Source organism: Pezoporus occidentalis, unplaced genomic scaffold (genome assembly GCF_034315485.1).
Source record: "Pezoporus occidentalis ecotype Australia unplaced genomic scaffold, CSIRO_AGI_Poc_V1 ctg82, whole genome shotgun sequence".
Lineage (NCBI taxonomy): Eukaryota > Metazoa > Chordata > Aves > Psittaciformes > Psittacidae > Pezoporus > Pezoporus occidentalis.
The window spans coordinates 823481-841049 of record NW_026916181.1 but is presented as its reverse complement, the minus strand read 5'-3'; the positions used below and the strand labels follow the sequence as shown (position 1 = coordinate 841049).

The window sequence follows — 17569 nt, the reverse complement described above, 5'->3', positions numbered from 1 at the left end:
TGAGAATAGGTGTCTCCTTCAAGTTGCAGGACCAAATGAAAATCTATTCCTGTTCATATAGCTGTTTACAGACATGTTTTAGCCTTTTTGACCCAGGAGAAACACAGAAAGATAGGTCCTAAACATACCTCTTAGCATTTGAACAAGTTCTGGGGGAGGGGAGAGAATGAGGAGTTGTGTTTGGTTTTGTTGTTTTTTTTAAGGGTCTGGCAGGTTTTCTAAATTTAAGACTAGTAACCAGGGCTCAGGACGGCTGAGGAGCCTTTGGGTCCTGAGGATTGGGTTCAGAGCTCTGGCCCGGCCATTCTGCCCAGTTCCGACAGTGCTCGGTGACTTTATCTCCCTTTCTGGGAAGTAAAACTTATTTTCTGTCCTGGCCTGGAGACCATATGTCCTTCTGGCTGGGAGCGGCCCTACTCTCAAAGCACAGCCAAAGGAGCCGGAGGATTAAGCATGCAAAGGATGAATCATTTAAAATGCCTAAGGTCAGATTCTACTCTGGCCACTGTAAATCCAGACTATAACTCCCCCAGCTTTGGTGGAATCACTCAAGGTTTGTGCAGATATAAATGACAGCAGAATTTGACCCAGAGGCTTCATGTTTGCAATAAGAGTTTAAATGTGGGATGTTGCCTTAAATATGGACAGGCCAAACATCTGGAAAAGGATGGCTTTGTTTTGGATTAATGTTGATGCAGTTCTGAAACCAACTCCCACTTCTGGAGGATTTTTAGTGTGGATTTTTTCCAGGGACATGAAAAACTAACTTCTGTTTTACTCGGAGTCCCCTTATCAGATCTAGCTCTCCATCTGTGTGTCCATTGCTGCACCAGCTGCTCAAACATACACTGTCCCTCTCCATAGGAGCACTCTGGGAAATTGTATCTGAGTTTACTTCTAAGCTGGATTTCATTAACCCTCCTTATGTCATTTGTAATAAGTCTTGCTCGAGAACTGCTTTGCCTTCAGCTGGTTTATCTTACTTGCTTTCCAAAACGAATTAACTTGAGTGAAGTGACCTTAGTTCTGAATAGCAGCATTCTGGGGGAGTACAGCAAAATGTCATAACTCCCCTTCAAGTCTGTGCTTCAGAGGAATTGAAATGAGCAGCCAGCTCCATAAGCAGGCTCTACAACCCATCAACAGGTTTCCCTCTCATCTATAGATCACAGCTGTCTACACAAGGTTTTGTAATCTTTCCTTTGCCTGCCTGTACTATGTGTTGAGGTTTAAGTCTGCTTCATCCATCAGGATGTGAAGCACTACCCTAGGTTTTGCATTGCACATTTACAGTGGCCAGTCCCACCAGCACAGTCAATATAATAAAATAAAAGAAAAATAAAAGTTGCTTTCTATAAACCAGTATTGCAGCCCTTGCTTACGTTATGCTTTTGTGAGTGAGTGTGCTAAATTCTCTACAAATCCAGAGGCAACATCTCCTCTCATTGCATTTATAGCCTGATTAATCAAACCAGACACATATTAGGGAAACCGAGGCAATGAGAAGAGTGGTCATAGTGCGTTATCAACACCCTTAATTCAGGAGCCCTACAAAGTGTTACACATGGTTATTCTTTGCTTTGAACTGTTTTGGGGCAATCTTGTGTATGAGGATTTCTCCCAGAGACACTCTGCCATGACTGGCAGAGTTCCAGGGATGGACCCAAACCTCAAAGGTTTCACAGGGGTGGTCAGGTGCTGCAGGTCAGAGCCTGAAAAGGAGGATTGACACTAGATCAATATAGCCCCCAACTTTCCTCACTCCCTTACATGATGCAAATCGCAAAGCACCTGCAGGGTATGATCAGCATCACCCATTCTGGTGGTGATGGAGATCTAGGGCAAAAAATGAATGTGGGAGAAGGTTAAGTATACAGCTTTTTTAGGGGAGGGTGGGGAAGCAGAAAAGAACAAAGGCAGTATCACCTCAGTGTACCTGGGATGGGTACAGTGAAATGTTCATGCATTCCTGACAAAGTGACATGCAAGAAGTCTTCCTAATCTCAGGTTCTATCTGGCAGTGGGACCGGTCATGGATTCCTGAGTAGGACATACAGGCTAAGTGCCCAAGAAGCACAGCAGAAAATTAAAGCAGCCATATTGCATCAGATCAAAGCTCTATACTCTATAACATTTGTAGAACAAGCCTTCCCCATGGTGGTGCCCCCAGATTACTGAGGCCAGCCATTCCTGATGGGAATGTGCCAGCCTTATGAAGCAAGATTGTTTTTCTCTTTTTTGATGAGCAGTGAGTGCCTTTGAGAGCCAAGTATATCTCATATCAGGAAGAAACAAACAGAGGGGGGTAAAACAGGACCCTACCTGCCCCCCCTTTTCTTGTTCCTTGCCCTCTAGAGATCTTACAGGATGAGAAACTTAATTCTCCCAGGATGGTGCACACGGTTTTCTCAGAGCCTCCGTCTTTGGGGGGCAGCTGCTGTCAGCTCACAGGCCTGCCTGGGACAGCCCTCTCTGCACATGTTCTTGGACTTACAGAGGTTGAAGGCCTGCCTGCATGCAGAGATGGAAATAGCGCTGCATTGATGGTGGCAGGTTGCAATTTTTAAGAGGAAGAAAGGAGTCCTTGCTACAATATTATTTACTAGGATATTTTTCCCTCTTAGACAGTAGTCTTGTCCCTGCAAGCTGGGGCATGCCAGCCCAGAAATTGCTGGTTTCTTGTGTGTGCATGTGTATGATGTGAATAATTGCAGCGTGTGCTTCCTTTGCCATGTACACGGATGATTCCATGTGGCATCTTGTAAGAGGTGTTGCTTGGGACACTGACTGCTGAGCAAACAGAGATACACATAGAGTAAGGCTGGTGGAGGAAACTGCTGATGCAAAGGAGGTTATGCATTCAGATCATTTGCATTATCTAATAAGTTTGTGTCCTGCTGCTCTTCACGTGCTGAGGTTTGACCTCATTTCTCCCCATCACTGCAGGTGGATGCTGATGATGTCATTACCAAAGAGGAGCAGATCTTCCTACTGCTAAAAGCCAAGGCTAAGTGTGAACGACACCTCAAAGCCAAGGTCCCCAAGGTGCATGGTGAGTGTTCCCACAGCAATCCAGACTGCATGGCTGGGGCTGGGCCCAGGCTCCTCTCTGCTCCAATGCAGCCCTTCCCCTTAGTCCCACACACAGAGCATATAGGTAGGTAGCTGAAGAAGGCTCAATATATTTTTTTTCAGGTTAGGCTATCTTTAACACAAGGTGTTGTGAAACAAAACTGTCACAGCCTCTTTCTTCCCCTCCAGAGCTCCAGATGCCAAGGGGTCAGGAGGGTGAAAGAGTCTTAGTCATGGGTTTACAGCCCTTATTGCTATACCCAGAGCCCACTTACCATCACCAGGCAAAGTATGGGAGATACCGTTCACCATCAGTTCTCCCAAGATCCTTTGCAGTGTGACACCAGTGGTACAGGAAACAAAGCATTCTTCCAACAACACTTCTTTGTTTCCCTCTGACATACTCTCTCTATTCTCCTCAAATAGGCCTAAGCTCGGCTAAGCCTTCCTTTCTATTTTGAGCTGCAAAATCGTTACCAGATGTAAAGCTGGAGGGAGAAGGAAGGGAGAAAGCTCTCTCATGTGGGTAGCAAAGTAATCATCTCCTATTGGGTTCTTTCATCAATTTCAGATGTGCTAATTATTGGCACCAGGTCTGTGTGCTGAGCCATCCTGCACCCACTCAGCTACTCCTGGGTGGGCATGCTGTCCCATCTCCCTCTGTTGCCTGACTGACGAAGACAAGCTAGAGTGTTTCCCACTTCCACTGTTGCATCTTAGAAATCTCTTTTCTACAGCCAGTGCTCTGGGAGTACTTAGAGACACCACCAGCAGAAGGAGGGTTTCCTAAAGCTAGCTATGATTTCAGAGCAGAGTTGCCTGCCCACCTGGTGTCCCTCTCCTGTTGCAAATGACAAAAGGACAGCAAGAGGCCATAAAAGCCCAGCTTTCATTTTATTCCAGGCCTCCTGCTTTGCATCAACCAAAACCTCAAGCCACATCCTCAGTTGCTTCTTTGTCCTGTCCACCCAATGCCCAATTAACACCTCATTAAAAAACATATGTGCAAAGGCATTTCCTTCTGTTGTACTATAGACCACCTACCTACCTTGGCATCTGGTGATGTCCACCAGCTGGTCTTGCTCTCACACCCTATTTTCTAATTCTTTTCTATATGACTGTTAGCCTTTAGCATTTATCTTCTTAATTGTCATGAGCAGTTTTGGTAGGGTTGGGGAGATGCATGTCACTGACAAGCAGACTTTGGGCTCTTTACCATGGTCAAGTTTGGTAGAGCAGAGGAATCATAGCACTGGGCTTTGCAAATATGCCTTTGTTCCTGTTTTGAGACCTGGTTCTGTGATTGAGGCTGGCATTAGCTCTGCCTTTGACTGGAACAGAAAGAAATCTAATATATTTTTATTTAGATATCTCATGAACCCAAGTCATGGCTTTGGAAAAAGCTATTCTGAGCTGCTCAGGCAATAGAACTCGGGCTCATTGATGCATTCTCTGTTGCAAATCTCTGCCTAATCCCAAAGAGCACAGCCAAGAGGAGGAACCACCTTGATGTCAATAATCACAGCAGTAATACAGCTTTAAAGAGTCAAAGCAATCATTAGCTTTACATCAAAGTAGTTAGATCGAATTAATCTGTAAGTGGTCTGCTAATCCAAAGGCACAATGAATTCTCATTAAGCCTTTCCCCAGAAACAGTTTAAGATGTTGTGAAAGAATCTTCAGTGGCAGCGCCTCTGCAACACCCCCAAAATTCACTCTGGTACTTCACAAACAAGGTATCAAGTTGCCAGACCATTTCTGAGGTGGTCTAGAGTTGGCTATCACAGACAGAGGATTCTGCAATTTGCAAATGATCTTCCCACTATGCAGAAGAGCTGTCATCCACTGATTTTTAAGCTACAGATGCCTTTGGATACATGAAATGATAATGTTATATGGATATTTGAGAACAGACTAACTTGATCTTCATTTTGAGGTGTATCTGCTCTTTCATGCTGCAGGAGTCAAAGGAGATGGATAGTTTTAGATCCTCTTGTGGGGTGGGGAGTGACAGAACAAAAAGCTTTAATCTGTACTGTGTTAGCTTTAATGTAATTAATTGTCTGGCTAAGGCTCAGAAGCTTTGTTTTTGCACAAAGGCTTCAGAGCCCAGGGTGAAAAGTGATTAGGTCCAGTCTTTTCCTCCTTTGATGGTATGGAAACTGGGGCCTGGTTTTGATTTGTGTTAATCATCCAGGGACATATGGGTCTGCCCTTCTCAGCCAGATGGAGGACCTCATCCTATTGCCTCTTCCCTTGGTACAGACCCAAAAGAAAAAGCCTATTAAGAGCAACATTGTCTTTACAAATAAGATGCACCAGCCCCCACCTGCAGACAATATTTATGGGGGCCAAGTTGTTGCCACTTGGAGCAATATAAACCTTGGGCAGCCACCCCAAGCTTTCAGTGTCCTGTGATATCACTTGGAGTGTTTCTAAAGAGCACCCATTTGGGTGGCAGGAGGACTCTTCTAACTGCCACGGAGAACTTGAGTTGTGTTTTACACCACCAGGTCCCCTATCTGTCTTGTCTTTGGATTTCTAGTGGGGTAGGACACAGCTGTCCCTTACAATGTATTTGTATTTTGGATCTGCAAGACCTGGCCTTTCCTGGAAGGAAAAGAAGGGATTCTGCAGGCAGGGAGCTGTGCCCAGGTTCATTTGACCCTCAGTTTAATAATAGTGGCAGCCTATGGCATTGATGTTCTACTATATCCGTAACAAGTCTACCTATTGGCAATGAGACTGATGGTCTCCATGTGAGAGGCACAAAGGGCCTTGTCTGCTTGAAAGATCTTCTGGATAGTATGTAGCTATGCTCCTTCCTGTCTTGACAGCTCATAGGGAGCAGTGCACCCCTTGGCCTGAAACAACAGAATCACAGAATCATTTAGGTTGGAAAAGGCGTCTAAGATCATCAGCACCAACCATTAACCTGGCACTGCCAAGTCCACCACTAAAACATGTCCCTAAGCACCACATCTACGCCTCTCTTAAATTCCTCCAGGGCGGTGACCCCACCACTGCCCTGGACAGACTGTTCTGATGCTTGACAACCCTTTCAGGGAGTAAAATGTCCCTAATATCAAACACAAACCTCCCCTGGCACAACTTGAGGCCACTTCCTCTTGTCCTGTCGCTTGTAACCTGGGAGAAGAGACTGATCCCCACCTCACTACAACCTCCCTTCAGGTAGCTGTAGAGAGTGATGAGGTCTCCCCTGAGCCTCCTTTTCTCCAGATTAAACAGCCCCAGTTCCCTCAGCCATTCCTCATCACATTTGTGCTCCACATCCTTCACCAGCTTCCTTGCCCTTTATCGGATATGTTCCAGCACCTCAATGTCTTCCTTGTTGTGAGGGTCCAGAAGTGAACACAGTATTTCAAGTGTGGCCTTGAATTAGTCCTGCCCAGGGGATGTATGATCACAAGCTAACAACATGGAGGCTCCTTGGAGGGATTGTTTCCTCCCTGTAGACTTCAAGGTTCAGTTATCAAAGGTTGGTGAGAGCCTAACTAGAATGCAGCAGGTGCAGAGCTGGACAAGGAGAGAAGGGGAGGTCTGGGTTTACATTGGAAAAGGAACTTCACAGGTCTTCACATGTTATGTCTCTTTTTTTTTTTTTTCCTTTTTTTGTGGTTGGTTTGTTTGGGGTTTTTTATATTTTCTGAGGGGTTGGGCTAGATGATCTCCAGAGGTCCTTCCAGCTGTCATGATTCTGTGATGTTGTATCCAGTCATCTTGCATGTTCAAGTCTGTGCTTGGTTTGTCATTCCAAAGAAGGAAAAAGGACAAGCCCACAGTGAGGCAGTAGTTCTGGGAAGATCATAAGGAAAGCTCATCACACAGTCATCAAAAGAAGAGACTTGTCCAGTCTTTCTTACATAATTGTTTCTGGTGAGGGAAAATACTCACATTCAGCTCTGCTTGGGGGAATCTAAATATATATTGCTATTTCCCAGAAACAATTATTTACTGCCTAGCATGTCAAACGTAAAAAAGGAGATTGAATTCCCTTCCATTAGTTCTGCTTCCCTATGTCTGAAAGTACCAAAAAGCACTTGTGCAAGAACTGTATCTCAGCTGCCCAGCCTCAGAATCTGCTTGTAGAGCCAGTATCTTCTGGGACTACTGTAGCAGCCTTCAACATGGAGCAACTTTAAATCTGGGACAACTCTGTGTACAGCCCAGCGGTGTAGGATGTTTGGGAAAGGAGAAAACTCCTGCCTAAAACCCCTGGCCCAAGTCAACAAGGAGTGCTTTGGAGTCGAGAGTCCTATCTCTCCAGGAAAGCTCTTAACCACAGAGGTTACAGGAAAAGAGGCCTTTGCGCCATGGCTGTTTTAGAGTTGCTTTGTGTTGAACACTTACGCAAGCTCTGCAACAAGTGAAGACATTTGTTCAGCCTGAGATCTGTGTTTCATGCCTCTGCTCTGGGGTTTTGTCCTGCACCCCTCAGTGTTCAGTGTTAGGGCTTGTGGATAGTCAGAAGAGGACTTTGAGAGACACATCCATTGCTATGGGCACGCATGCATACTTTCCTCTCATGGCTCTCTTAAACTATGAGAAATAGGCACGTGCATGTCTGCAGACAGCCTCTGCTTCTCCTCGAGCCTTCTGGGGACCTCTTCCTGCAAACCTGCTCTCATCAACACTTTGAGTTCATACCTGGATTTGAACAAGACTGAATAAAGCACTGTTCTGCCAGCTCAAAGGCAGCCAGATGGAAGGGGTGAAGAGGCAGCAGTAATGTCTCTCCTCTCAGACAAAAGGAAAATGGAGTCCCATGGACTCCTAACTGCATGTCATGTCTTGAACTGGTTCTGCAGGGCATCTCGATGACAAATGAAAGGAGTGACTTCAGTATAAGCCGGTATGGTTAAGACAGTATGTCTAACAGGGACTAAGCAGAACTCAGGTTATGCTAAGAGAGGTGCTGAGGACCTGTGTGTGTACACAGAGGTCAGTTTTCTTATCACCAAGAAGAATGCCTTCATTTGCTATTTCAGACTCCCTTTAGTATGCAAGTATGAGCGGGCCAGTGGTGCAACTGACTGACCTGAGAAGCAGCCTTTTTGGAGGAGGCTTCCTGATCTGGATCATAATGCAGCCACATAAACAGAGCCATCACAGGGAAAGGAGCAGTGCCAGGAAAGAAAGGTGTTGGTGTTAGCAGTACTGCATTGAGCATTACATGCTGAATGAATATCAAGAGGTTTTGAAAAGCCAAACGGATTTATTTCCCATTGCCTCCTCTCCTTGTTCCCATGCAGGCCCACTTTACCTCAAGGGGTGTATGAATCCACTTAGTGCAATCAGATCTTGTCCTGCACTCACCCACGTCTATTCCTGTTCATCAGAAGTTGCCAGATACCACCTGGCAGAGGGCTGCTTGGATCCTGCCTCTGCCTGGGTGTGATCGCAGCCCAGTGTGATGATTTATTCCATTCCATGGCTAATTGATCTGTGTTTTAGGAAGCTGTGAGGGAATTTGGGACACCTTGATTATTATTTTTTTATGTTTTTAGATAGAAATATCATGTAAGCTGGCATGAAAGCCTGTTGGGGCTTGTGACCTCATTCTTGAGATCTGACACACAGGGATATTCAACGCCTCGCCTCCAATCTCAAAGGAGAGTCTGTGGCAGATCCAAGATTTGAATGCTCATCTACTTCCTCTTCAGCCAGGGCACAAGCCACAAACCACATTTCCTTTTGTCCTGGAATTCAAGGTGAGGCTACAAAGATTCAAATCCAGGTGGACAGAAACTGACAAAAATCTTTGGATAAATCCCACTTGACTGAAACTCAAAACTTTCATCATCGTTCTCACTTTAAAGCCTCCAGGTTTGTTTTGAAATAAGGAAAGTGCATTAGAAATTTCCTGCAGTGCAGTGGGTACCTGGGTTCTCTTCCTCTTTTGTACATCTCATTGCTAAGTACATTTCATGGACCACTTCTTTTCCTGGTATGAACTGGCAGATTCCTATTCAGTTTAGTGAGGGCATTGATTTATCTCAGATTCACTGATTTCTTACACAGTTCAGCTCTGCAACTTATTTCTCCTTCCCTTCCTCCCTCTCCACCCCCTATTCATTCAACCACTATTTTACAAAGGGAAAATTAAAATTTCAGACATATCCATGGGCCTTAATGAATGAGGTAGCCTGGATCAGCACTGAACCTCCATTTTTGTACTGTTATTTGCTGTTCACTCTTCTGCCTTGCAGCTACCAACTCCTAATGCTTTTACTTGGCAATCACAGACTAGAAATGGCTACACAGATTAACACAAGAAGACACACCATGGGAGGGACCTGTGTGTACAGAAACCCTCCTTGCCCCCAAGAGGGGAAATGAGATTTTGAGGAGGTTTCTGTACATCATTCTTCCATCACAGACTTGGATTTGGCATAGAACATGCACTAGAACTGGTTCTTTGAGTGGAAAATGTGATCCTGGCTGTGCATGGACTTCATGAACTCTTCACCAGGAAGCAGCCAGCCCAGAAGAGATAAGTACTTTGAATAAAGCTCCACCATCCTCTGGAAGCAGGAAGACCTTGGTCTCCCATCTGTTCCACTTAGCGTTGTCCTTTTCCCTTTGCTGGTTTTTACTTTCTCAGTTTTATAAAGTCCACAATTTTCCTCAGCCTGCACAATTATTAGCAAGTGCCATGGCCCTCAGAGTGCAGTGCCAAAAGACAGCTGTTTCCAGCGCAGTTCCTACCAGAGTGACCAGGGAGTGGTTATGTTTTTCTGCTGATCAGCCTGCACCTTCACAAGCTTGACCAACACTGGCTTTGTCTTTGTGCCATAGAGCTGATCTTTAATGTACCTCCAGCTACTAAAAATGGCCATAATACCCAGTATAATAAATAAATATAAAAATATAATAAAACTAGAACTGCATATTGTGAAGAAAGAATAGAGTTGATTGGGAGTATGGAGAGTGTAGTCATGTCCACCCACCCTGTAGAGACTGGAAAGAGACGTTTATTGGAAGGAGGTTTCCAGAGTCTGGAAAGAATGTTCACTGTCATGTGTTTAACTTTCATCTGATTCCTGCCCTATGCAATTAGCTGTCAAAAGTAGTATACAGATATCTTATCTGCTATTATGGTTCAGCAATATTTTGTTCACTTGAAATAAACCAGATGCAATTTATTTAGATATGTGTCTGAGATGCATCTCAAGAGCTGAATTAGGGACTAAGGAGCATCAGAGTGAGTAACAGACATGCCAAGTGTTTTTGGAGAGTGGAAACATGTGGTTACTATATGTATGATTCGTAGCAGTGTTGGTAGTCCAAAAGAAAGTCCTAGAAAATAAAACATAAAAATTTAATACAATTCTAAACTTTCTTTAGCAATAATGAATTCCTGTTTCTGTGTAAAGATTCAGAATTCCTTTTTTTTCTTTTTTTTTTTCTCCCTTTAAAAAGGTTAACTTTTCGCTTTAGACTAGCTAACAGAGGGTGAGCTTCCTCTTGTACCCCTACCATAGATTATGTAGACAGTGTCATCTGTCCCCTGCCCACCTCCCAGGCATATCCCTGAGCCTAAGAACCTGCCATGGACTCTGATCCATGGGATGGCATGGGTACAGCCCCACACGAACCCGTGCCATGGGGAGACAGGGCTGAGCCACTCCGGTGTGATTCCATGCACCCCTCTCTCAGGATATGTGCGTCATCTGCTGCTTTTGGCTAAGGCAGTGAGGGACACAGACCCAAAATATTAAAACAAAAAAAAAAACACACCAAAACCAACTCAAACCTGTCCCCACAAGCATTTGGCTTCCTTTCCTCTTTTCTTTCCTCTTTTTTTTCTCCTCTTTTTTTCTTTAAATTTAGTCTCTAGATGAAAGCCTTTTGGAAAGAACAGGAAACCCTAAAATTTCTTTTCTATGTACACAAATATTACATTTCAGGCATGGTGGGCAGCCTGATGCCACCCCAAAGTTAAACCTGGAAGGGGATGAAGTGAAATTCCCAGCCATATGCCATCAGACCTGCTTTTTTTTTTTTCTTTTTTCTTTTCCTTTTTTTTCACCCATGAATTAAAAGCCTGTCTTTCCCTGGTTTGGAAAAGGAGATGGGACATTTTGTGGGGGAAGAAAGATTTTTACACAAACCTGTTATTAGTAAAGGCCATCAGCAATCCTTTCTCAGAGTCCTAGGTGTTCCAGCTTGCTTCAGGATGCCTTGTTTTTATAGTAAATAAACCTATTTGCTAGGGAGAGGGTTTTATTTTTAGTTGAGAAGCTGTGTGTATTTACTTAAGGTACGTGGGTTGTGCAACTGAGTTTATGGCTTAATTGTCCCTAAAGGACCTATACCCAAGCCCAGGCTCTCTTTGGGCTTGCAGAAGCAGAGGATCTGCTCCTGGTTTTCTCTCCAGAGGCTCAAGCACCACCCCCTGATCATCCAGCCTGCCAGGGTCTTCTCAGGGGGTCTGAGTAGCCTCAGGTGGCTTAGAAGTTAAGGGGGACAAAGGCATCCAGGGCACTCAGGATTTGCCCTAAACACCCAGACCACTATAAAACCATATCTCTTCCTGCTCTTTCTATCTTGTTTCTGCTGTTGTTTTTTGTTTTGTTTTGGTAGGTTTTGGAGGGCTTTTTTTCCTTCTCTTTCTACCCTGTTTTTTTCTCTCAGTCCTTGTGGCTCTATGGTGTAGGGCTAGAACATTGGCCTAAATTTTGTCATGCAAACATCAAACCACCCCTTGTTAGCATGCTTCTAGCACAGCTTTGGCCTGGGACAGCTGTCACTGCTCCATTGGACACTGTGTGGGGGACAGCATGGACCAGGAGACCTTTCAGGATAGCAAACCAGACAAGACTGTGAGGGGGAAGTTCAGATTCATGGCATCTGTGGTTCTAGGATGAATCAAAGAAGCACGGAACCCTACAGAGAGATGTCTTCTTCCATCCAACCCATCTACCACAGCTACCATTCAAGACAGAAGACTATGATGACTTTCAAGGCCTTGCAGCTCTTCACAGATGGCTGCTTGCCAGTCATGCTTGAATTAGAGCTAGCAAGAGATAGAAACTACCAACAGCTGGCCTCTACCTGCAAAGGTTTATAGGTCAAGGACTTCCAATCCCATTAAGAAATGCCTACTAGGTAGCCATATAAGTCTTGCAATGCAAAGGAGGAACAGGTCTCAGGAGATTTCCCCTGTAATGGCTGATCATGCAAGGGGTGTTCTGCCCACTGAGCACTGCTACACAGACCAGCAAAGGTCTCTGAGTAGTAATAAGCAGAACCTGTATCCATCCATCATCCCTCCATCCCTCCATCCCCTCTCTCTCCTTACCCTCCCCTTCAGCAGGTCAGCACACAGAACCCATACGCAGAGAGAATTTTAGAGCTGCGTGCACTGGCACAGGACACACTGCACACAACTCCACTGTATGTCCCCAGCTACCCACGCAAATGCCCTTGGATGCATGGGAGCATCTTTCCCCAGAATAACATATCCTCCCCCCAGTTGCACAGCACAGGTCAACAACAACACACAGCTATACATGTGTGTGCAGGTGCTCATACACACATGCTCTGACAGCCAATGCATCTGCAACACCAAATACCCCTATACAGAGCCACTGGTCCTCCAAGCCTCCCTTTCTCCCCTTCCTGTCCCAAAATGCTGGATCATTTTTTCAGTTGCTCCTCCCTGCCTGTTTCCAATCCTCCAAATGTCCTTCCCGTAATAGAGTGACCACAATTGCACACCATATTCCAAATGTGGTCTCCCTGGTGCCTTGCATGGTGCCAGAATAAGTTGGGCTGATTTATATTCCATACCCCTAGATAAACACCTCAAGACCGTGTTTGCATTTATCCAGCTGCCAAGCAGCCTCACAGATGATTTTAATGTGTTCTCCACATGCATGTACCACTTTCACAGAAATTGGAATTGAGTCTGGGGGAGAAAGAAAGGAGGGAGGAGGCAAGGGAAAAGTAGCAGGCAGGAGAGAATAGCCTTCATTACATCCTGGGGATGCAGTCTGAGCAAGCGAGCAGGCATGGCCAAAATATGCCTTTCCTTTCCTCTCCCACCAAAACAACCTGGGATTTCTGACAAGGCTCAGATGGGGAAGCAGAAATGAAGAAAAAATAAGAGATGCATGTGATGCAGCCCTTTCGGAAAGCACTCTGTGCCCGGGCTTCAAAAGGCAAGTCCCACAGCAAAGTCATCAAACAGAGCATTTGCTTACTCCATCCTGAATATCATATTGGTTTCTGATAATGACTACATTTCCATGCCCCGAGACTTCAACCCTCAAGGTCTAAGGAGAGTTGCAAGGCACATCTGTTCTAAAACTACAGTAATCTGTGCTGCTATAACTACTCTGTAGGATGGTGTTACTGTAAGGCAGTGTTCATGACAGTCCAAGCAATGGTGAGATGAATGGGTACCCTACAATAGTAACCTTCAGACACCTCAGGAACTGAGACACACACCCTGCCTGGAATATTTTACACTCTAGTCTTAGAAAATGGGCAAAGATGGTCTGTGATATATGGTATGCACATGCAGAGAAGTAAATCAGATTTTCTGACCTATATCTGATAGGTATACATCCTATTGAGATTGATTTAGAGGAACTTGCCACTCAGTGCATTTCAATGAGGCGCTGGTAACTTCTACTTAGACGGTGAATTGACACCACATGTCTCATCTTCTCAGAGTGCTTATTTCATGGTGGTGGTATGTTCTCTGCAGAGGAGCAGCCGTCTGGTGGTGACCTGCATCCTTGCTCAAGCACAGCCCTGGGAAGGCAGTGGATGAAGGCAGCATTTAGCACCATCTCTCCCAACACATGTCCCTCAGAGAGAAGTCTGTATTTTGATGAGGGATTTGTTGCCTGAACCCTTGGGGCTGCCTTCAGCTGAAGCTGAGGATTTGAACAAGCTGGATTGATGGGCTGAGAAGTGAAAAACAACCTTATAGGAAATGCTTCGGGAAACTAGAGACCCTTACTGGTGCAGGGCTATGGTGGTGGAAAGAGAGGCTCAGCTCTGCCATGGCTTAGTTTGTCTTGAGGAAGCATTGAGCTGGGTGTCTCAAGGGATGAGTGCAGAATTACACTGGGAGGTCTGTTGGCATCTTTGTAATGGGATGGAAGGACACAATAATCTGGACTGGTTTAGAATTTCTTCTGCCCTTGGAAGTAACTGTCTCTGGTGTAAGATGGTTTCTGAGACCTGGAGGAAAGGTAGATAGTCAGCCTGAAAACTGAGATGGTTTTAGGAAGCACAAGTGACTATGCTGATCATAACACAGCAGCATACACGATACTGAAATAAGATGAAGATGCACTGACCTGTCCTAGCACAAGGATGGCAGAGAAAGTTGCAAGTGACATGGTGCTCTCCTCCCAGCCCCATTCATGCCACAGCCTCCCTTTGCTTTAATGATACCATTTAAAAATCACTGAGGGAAATGGAACTTACTGGCCTCAGCACAAACATTACCCATGTGAAGGATAGAAACTTCTTTTAATTTCCAGTATAAGCTTTGTTCACTGCCAGTTTACATCTCGTTATTTTTGCACTTCTGTAGCTCATGTCCATTCATAGTGCTTACCAGTATTATGAGAAAAACCTTTCTCATTCTCTCTTGTTGGATTAAGCAGACCGAGACTTTTATTCTCCTCTAGGGCATCAAAAAAATCTTTCCGCCCTACCAGTCTTTCCAAATTGCCGGAAGACTTCTTTCCTTCCTTTCCAGCAAAGGAACTTAGGATCTTTTCCCCAGAGAGGTTATTTTGTTTCATCAGTAGCAAGGACATCTTGGGACTTGTGAAACCTCTTCTAGCAGCTCCTAAGGGATGAAAAAGCACAATAAGTCTTAAAAGACAAACCTTTAATTCCTGCCTCAGCAGCTTTTACCAACTCATTTACCTGCCTGTGATAGGCTTGTAGTCAGGGACTGTGTTGGTCACTGATACTCACTTTCTCCATGAGTACAATTGCTCTATCTCCCTGAATTTGTATCAAACCATGGAGACAGAAGGGGAGACACCAGGATGAGCCATCTGCAAAGCTTCTAGAAAAGAAAAAGTTCTTGCATCACTTCCAGCTGCTGGTGTTGTCCAACAAAACTAATTTCTTCAGCACTAAAGTGGTCAGTCATGTCCTCTAAACAATGAGAAACCCTGGTGCAATTCCCACCTTCCCTGTCTCCATCCATGAGAGTTATGGCTCTGAATTTAGAGGAGCTTCACTGGCATACATAAATGCCTGAGAAAGCGTTGCCTGAATGACTGATACACATCCAAGATGCTTGGGATGTGGGATATGTGTGAGATTTTCTTGTTTTCTTGAAAGTTTATGAATTCCTTCTGACTTACGTCTTCAGTGAATCCTACTGTTTCTTCCAAAGAAAGAAATGTTTTGCATTCCCAGTTTGCTTAGAACATGTGGCTCTTTGTCCCAAACCTACTCACCTGTATCAACCCAAACAGCATATTTGAACCTTCAAATTATTTTTCACCTAAAAAAGAAATTTTTGAGAGCTTTTCTATTGGCAGTTAGGATGAACTGGATCCCTTCTGATTATCTATGCTTCTAAATATTGTTAAGTGTCCCAGGAGAGAAGGACTTGTATTTAGCACGCCAAAAGCACACTACTTGCAGGTGGTGCATTTTTTTTTTCTAATGACAGCTTATAAAAAAAGGTTGTAAATTTTTTTAAATTTTATTTTATAACATAACCATCAGGAAAAAATGTCAGCTTTCAGATTCTTTTTATTGCTTTCCTGAAACTCCTCACCATTTTTCAGATTTCTTTTTGTAACTCAGCATAGATTTCTTTTGAGAAATGGCCAGGGGAAAAGAAAAACAACAGAGAGAAGCCAAGTTGTTAGTACTGTTAATGTTTTTATAAACCAATAAAAAAATGTTGGAAATATTTGGGAAAACAAACAAAAAGAAAAGTCTTGTTTGGATTCCAGCACAATACCAATGAAATATACGGTATTTTCCCTCCTCATTGTATAATCAGCTCAGTTATTAAGTGACCTCTAGAGTGAGTAAAATAGGAGAAACTTGGAGGCAGAAGGTGCAGAATTTGTTCCCAGTAGTCTCAAACTGGTGAAATTAATGATAAAGGTGCCACATGGCTGGGTGGACCAGAGGAGACAAGGTGAGGGAGTAAGCAAGGGATGTTGGGAGTCATAGAATGATAGACTGGTTTGGGTTGGAAGGGACCTTAAAGCTCATCTAGTTCCAACCCCATTGCCACAGGCAGGGACACCTTCCACTAGACCAGGTTGCTCAAAGCCCTGTCCAGCCTGGCCTTGAGTTGCTCCAGGGATGGGACATTCACCACCCTCGAGGCAACCTGTTCCAGTGCTTCACCACCCTCACTGTAAAAAATTTCTTCCTCATACCTAGTCTGAATAAATGCTCTTTTAGTTTAAAGCCATTACTCCTTGTCTTGTCAGATGGTTGATGATTTGTCTCCTTAGATGGAAAAATAGAGGTATTGGAGGAAGGAGTGAGAGAAGGACAGTGGGGCTACTGTATGGGACAACAGGCATGTACAGAGGGGAGAAAAAGCTTTTGGCTGTGTTAAAATCCAGGAAAGTGGATCAAGCAGTCAGAAAGCATGGCTGGTCCAATATTTCTATTTTGAAAAATGTTTTCCAAGGGTTTCAATCAGTCTAGAAACTTTTCAATTCTTTCTGCAACCAGGAGATCCAGAGGCACCTGGCTTGCCCTGTTGATGTTCTCTAGTAGTTGTCAGTCCTTCTTCCCCACCCAGTTCCTCTCCCCTTGCCTTACCTATGGCACCCTGGATTGGCAAGAAACAGCCATGCTGTGCCTAGTTTTAAGTTATGCATGTGCCAGTTGGCTAGTCGGTTGGCAAAGACTGGTTGCCAGGTGGCAGGTGCCAAATGTTCACCTGCTCTTTACTGATCATCTATCACCATGAAATTGGCAGACTGAGATCTCTTACCCCTCCTTCAAATCTGGCTGAAATGTGTTTTCCAAGAACAGAGTGGGGAGAGAGAGCTAGGGGATGACAGAGAGATGGAGAGCAGGCTACAGAGGTTTTTCTGTGTTGCAACAGTTCATGATAACAATGACAGACTCATTTGCATCTTTCTTGGATGGTTTCTGAAGATTAATTCCCACCAAATCCTAATCAGGTTAAATGAATCAATTCCATGGGTCAATACACAGAGGCAATAAAATATTTCAGATGCAGTTAAGAGGCAGCAAACCTGATTTTTTTTTTTTTTTTCCAAATTTTTGGGGGCAGCTGATGGCTTCCCAAATTGTCCACATGATAAAACACCAGTCCAGAGGTGTCCTCTGCTTTTTGCAAGGACTGTGGGGATCAAAGTACCCCAAAAGAAACAATTGTATATTCTGTTATCCAGAAAGCATTGTTTTCCTTTGAATGAGTCCATTTCAAATGTGTGTGTGAATGTTTACGCTGTAAGGAAGGTGTACACATCAGATACTTTTCCAC

At 44.3% G+C, this 17569-nt stretch overlaps 1 protein-coding gene and 1 long non-coding RNA gene across 5 annotated transcripts in view; both read left to right on the top strand.

The window, feature by feature from the left end:
• The window catches only part of PTH1R (parathyroid hormone 1 receptor), a 118367-nt gene that overhangs the window by 57704 nt on the left and 43094 nt on the right, over positions 1–17569 (top strand). For 2 of the 4 annotated variants that reach the window (XM_062603971.1, XM_062603970.1), the window contains one exon: positions 2947–3052. In XM_062603971.1, the coding sequence (XP_062459955.1) occupies positions 2947–3052 (106 nt within the window). Of the gene's footprint in view, positions 1–2945; positions 3053–8600; positions 8805–17569 lie in introns of those variants that run through there. The other 2 variants (XM_062603973.1, XM_062603972.1) reach the window with 2 other exon arrangements.
• On the top strand, positions 8796–10242 carry LOC134156141 (uncharacterized). Its single transcript, XR_009961834.1, has 2 exons — positions 8796–8919; positions 9303–10242. It is a non-coding gene; the product is annotated as an uncharacterized LOC134156141 (long non-coding RNA).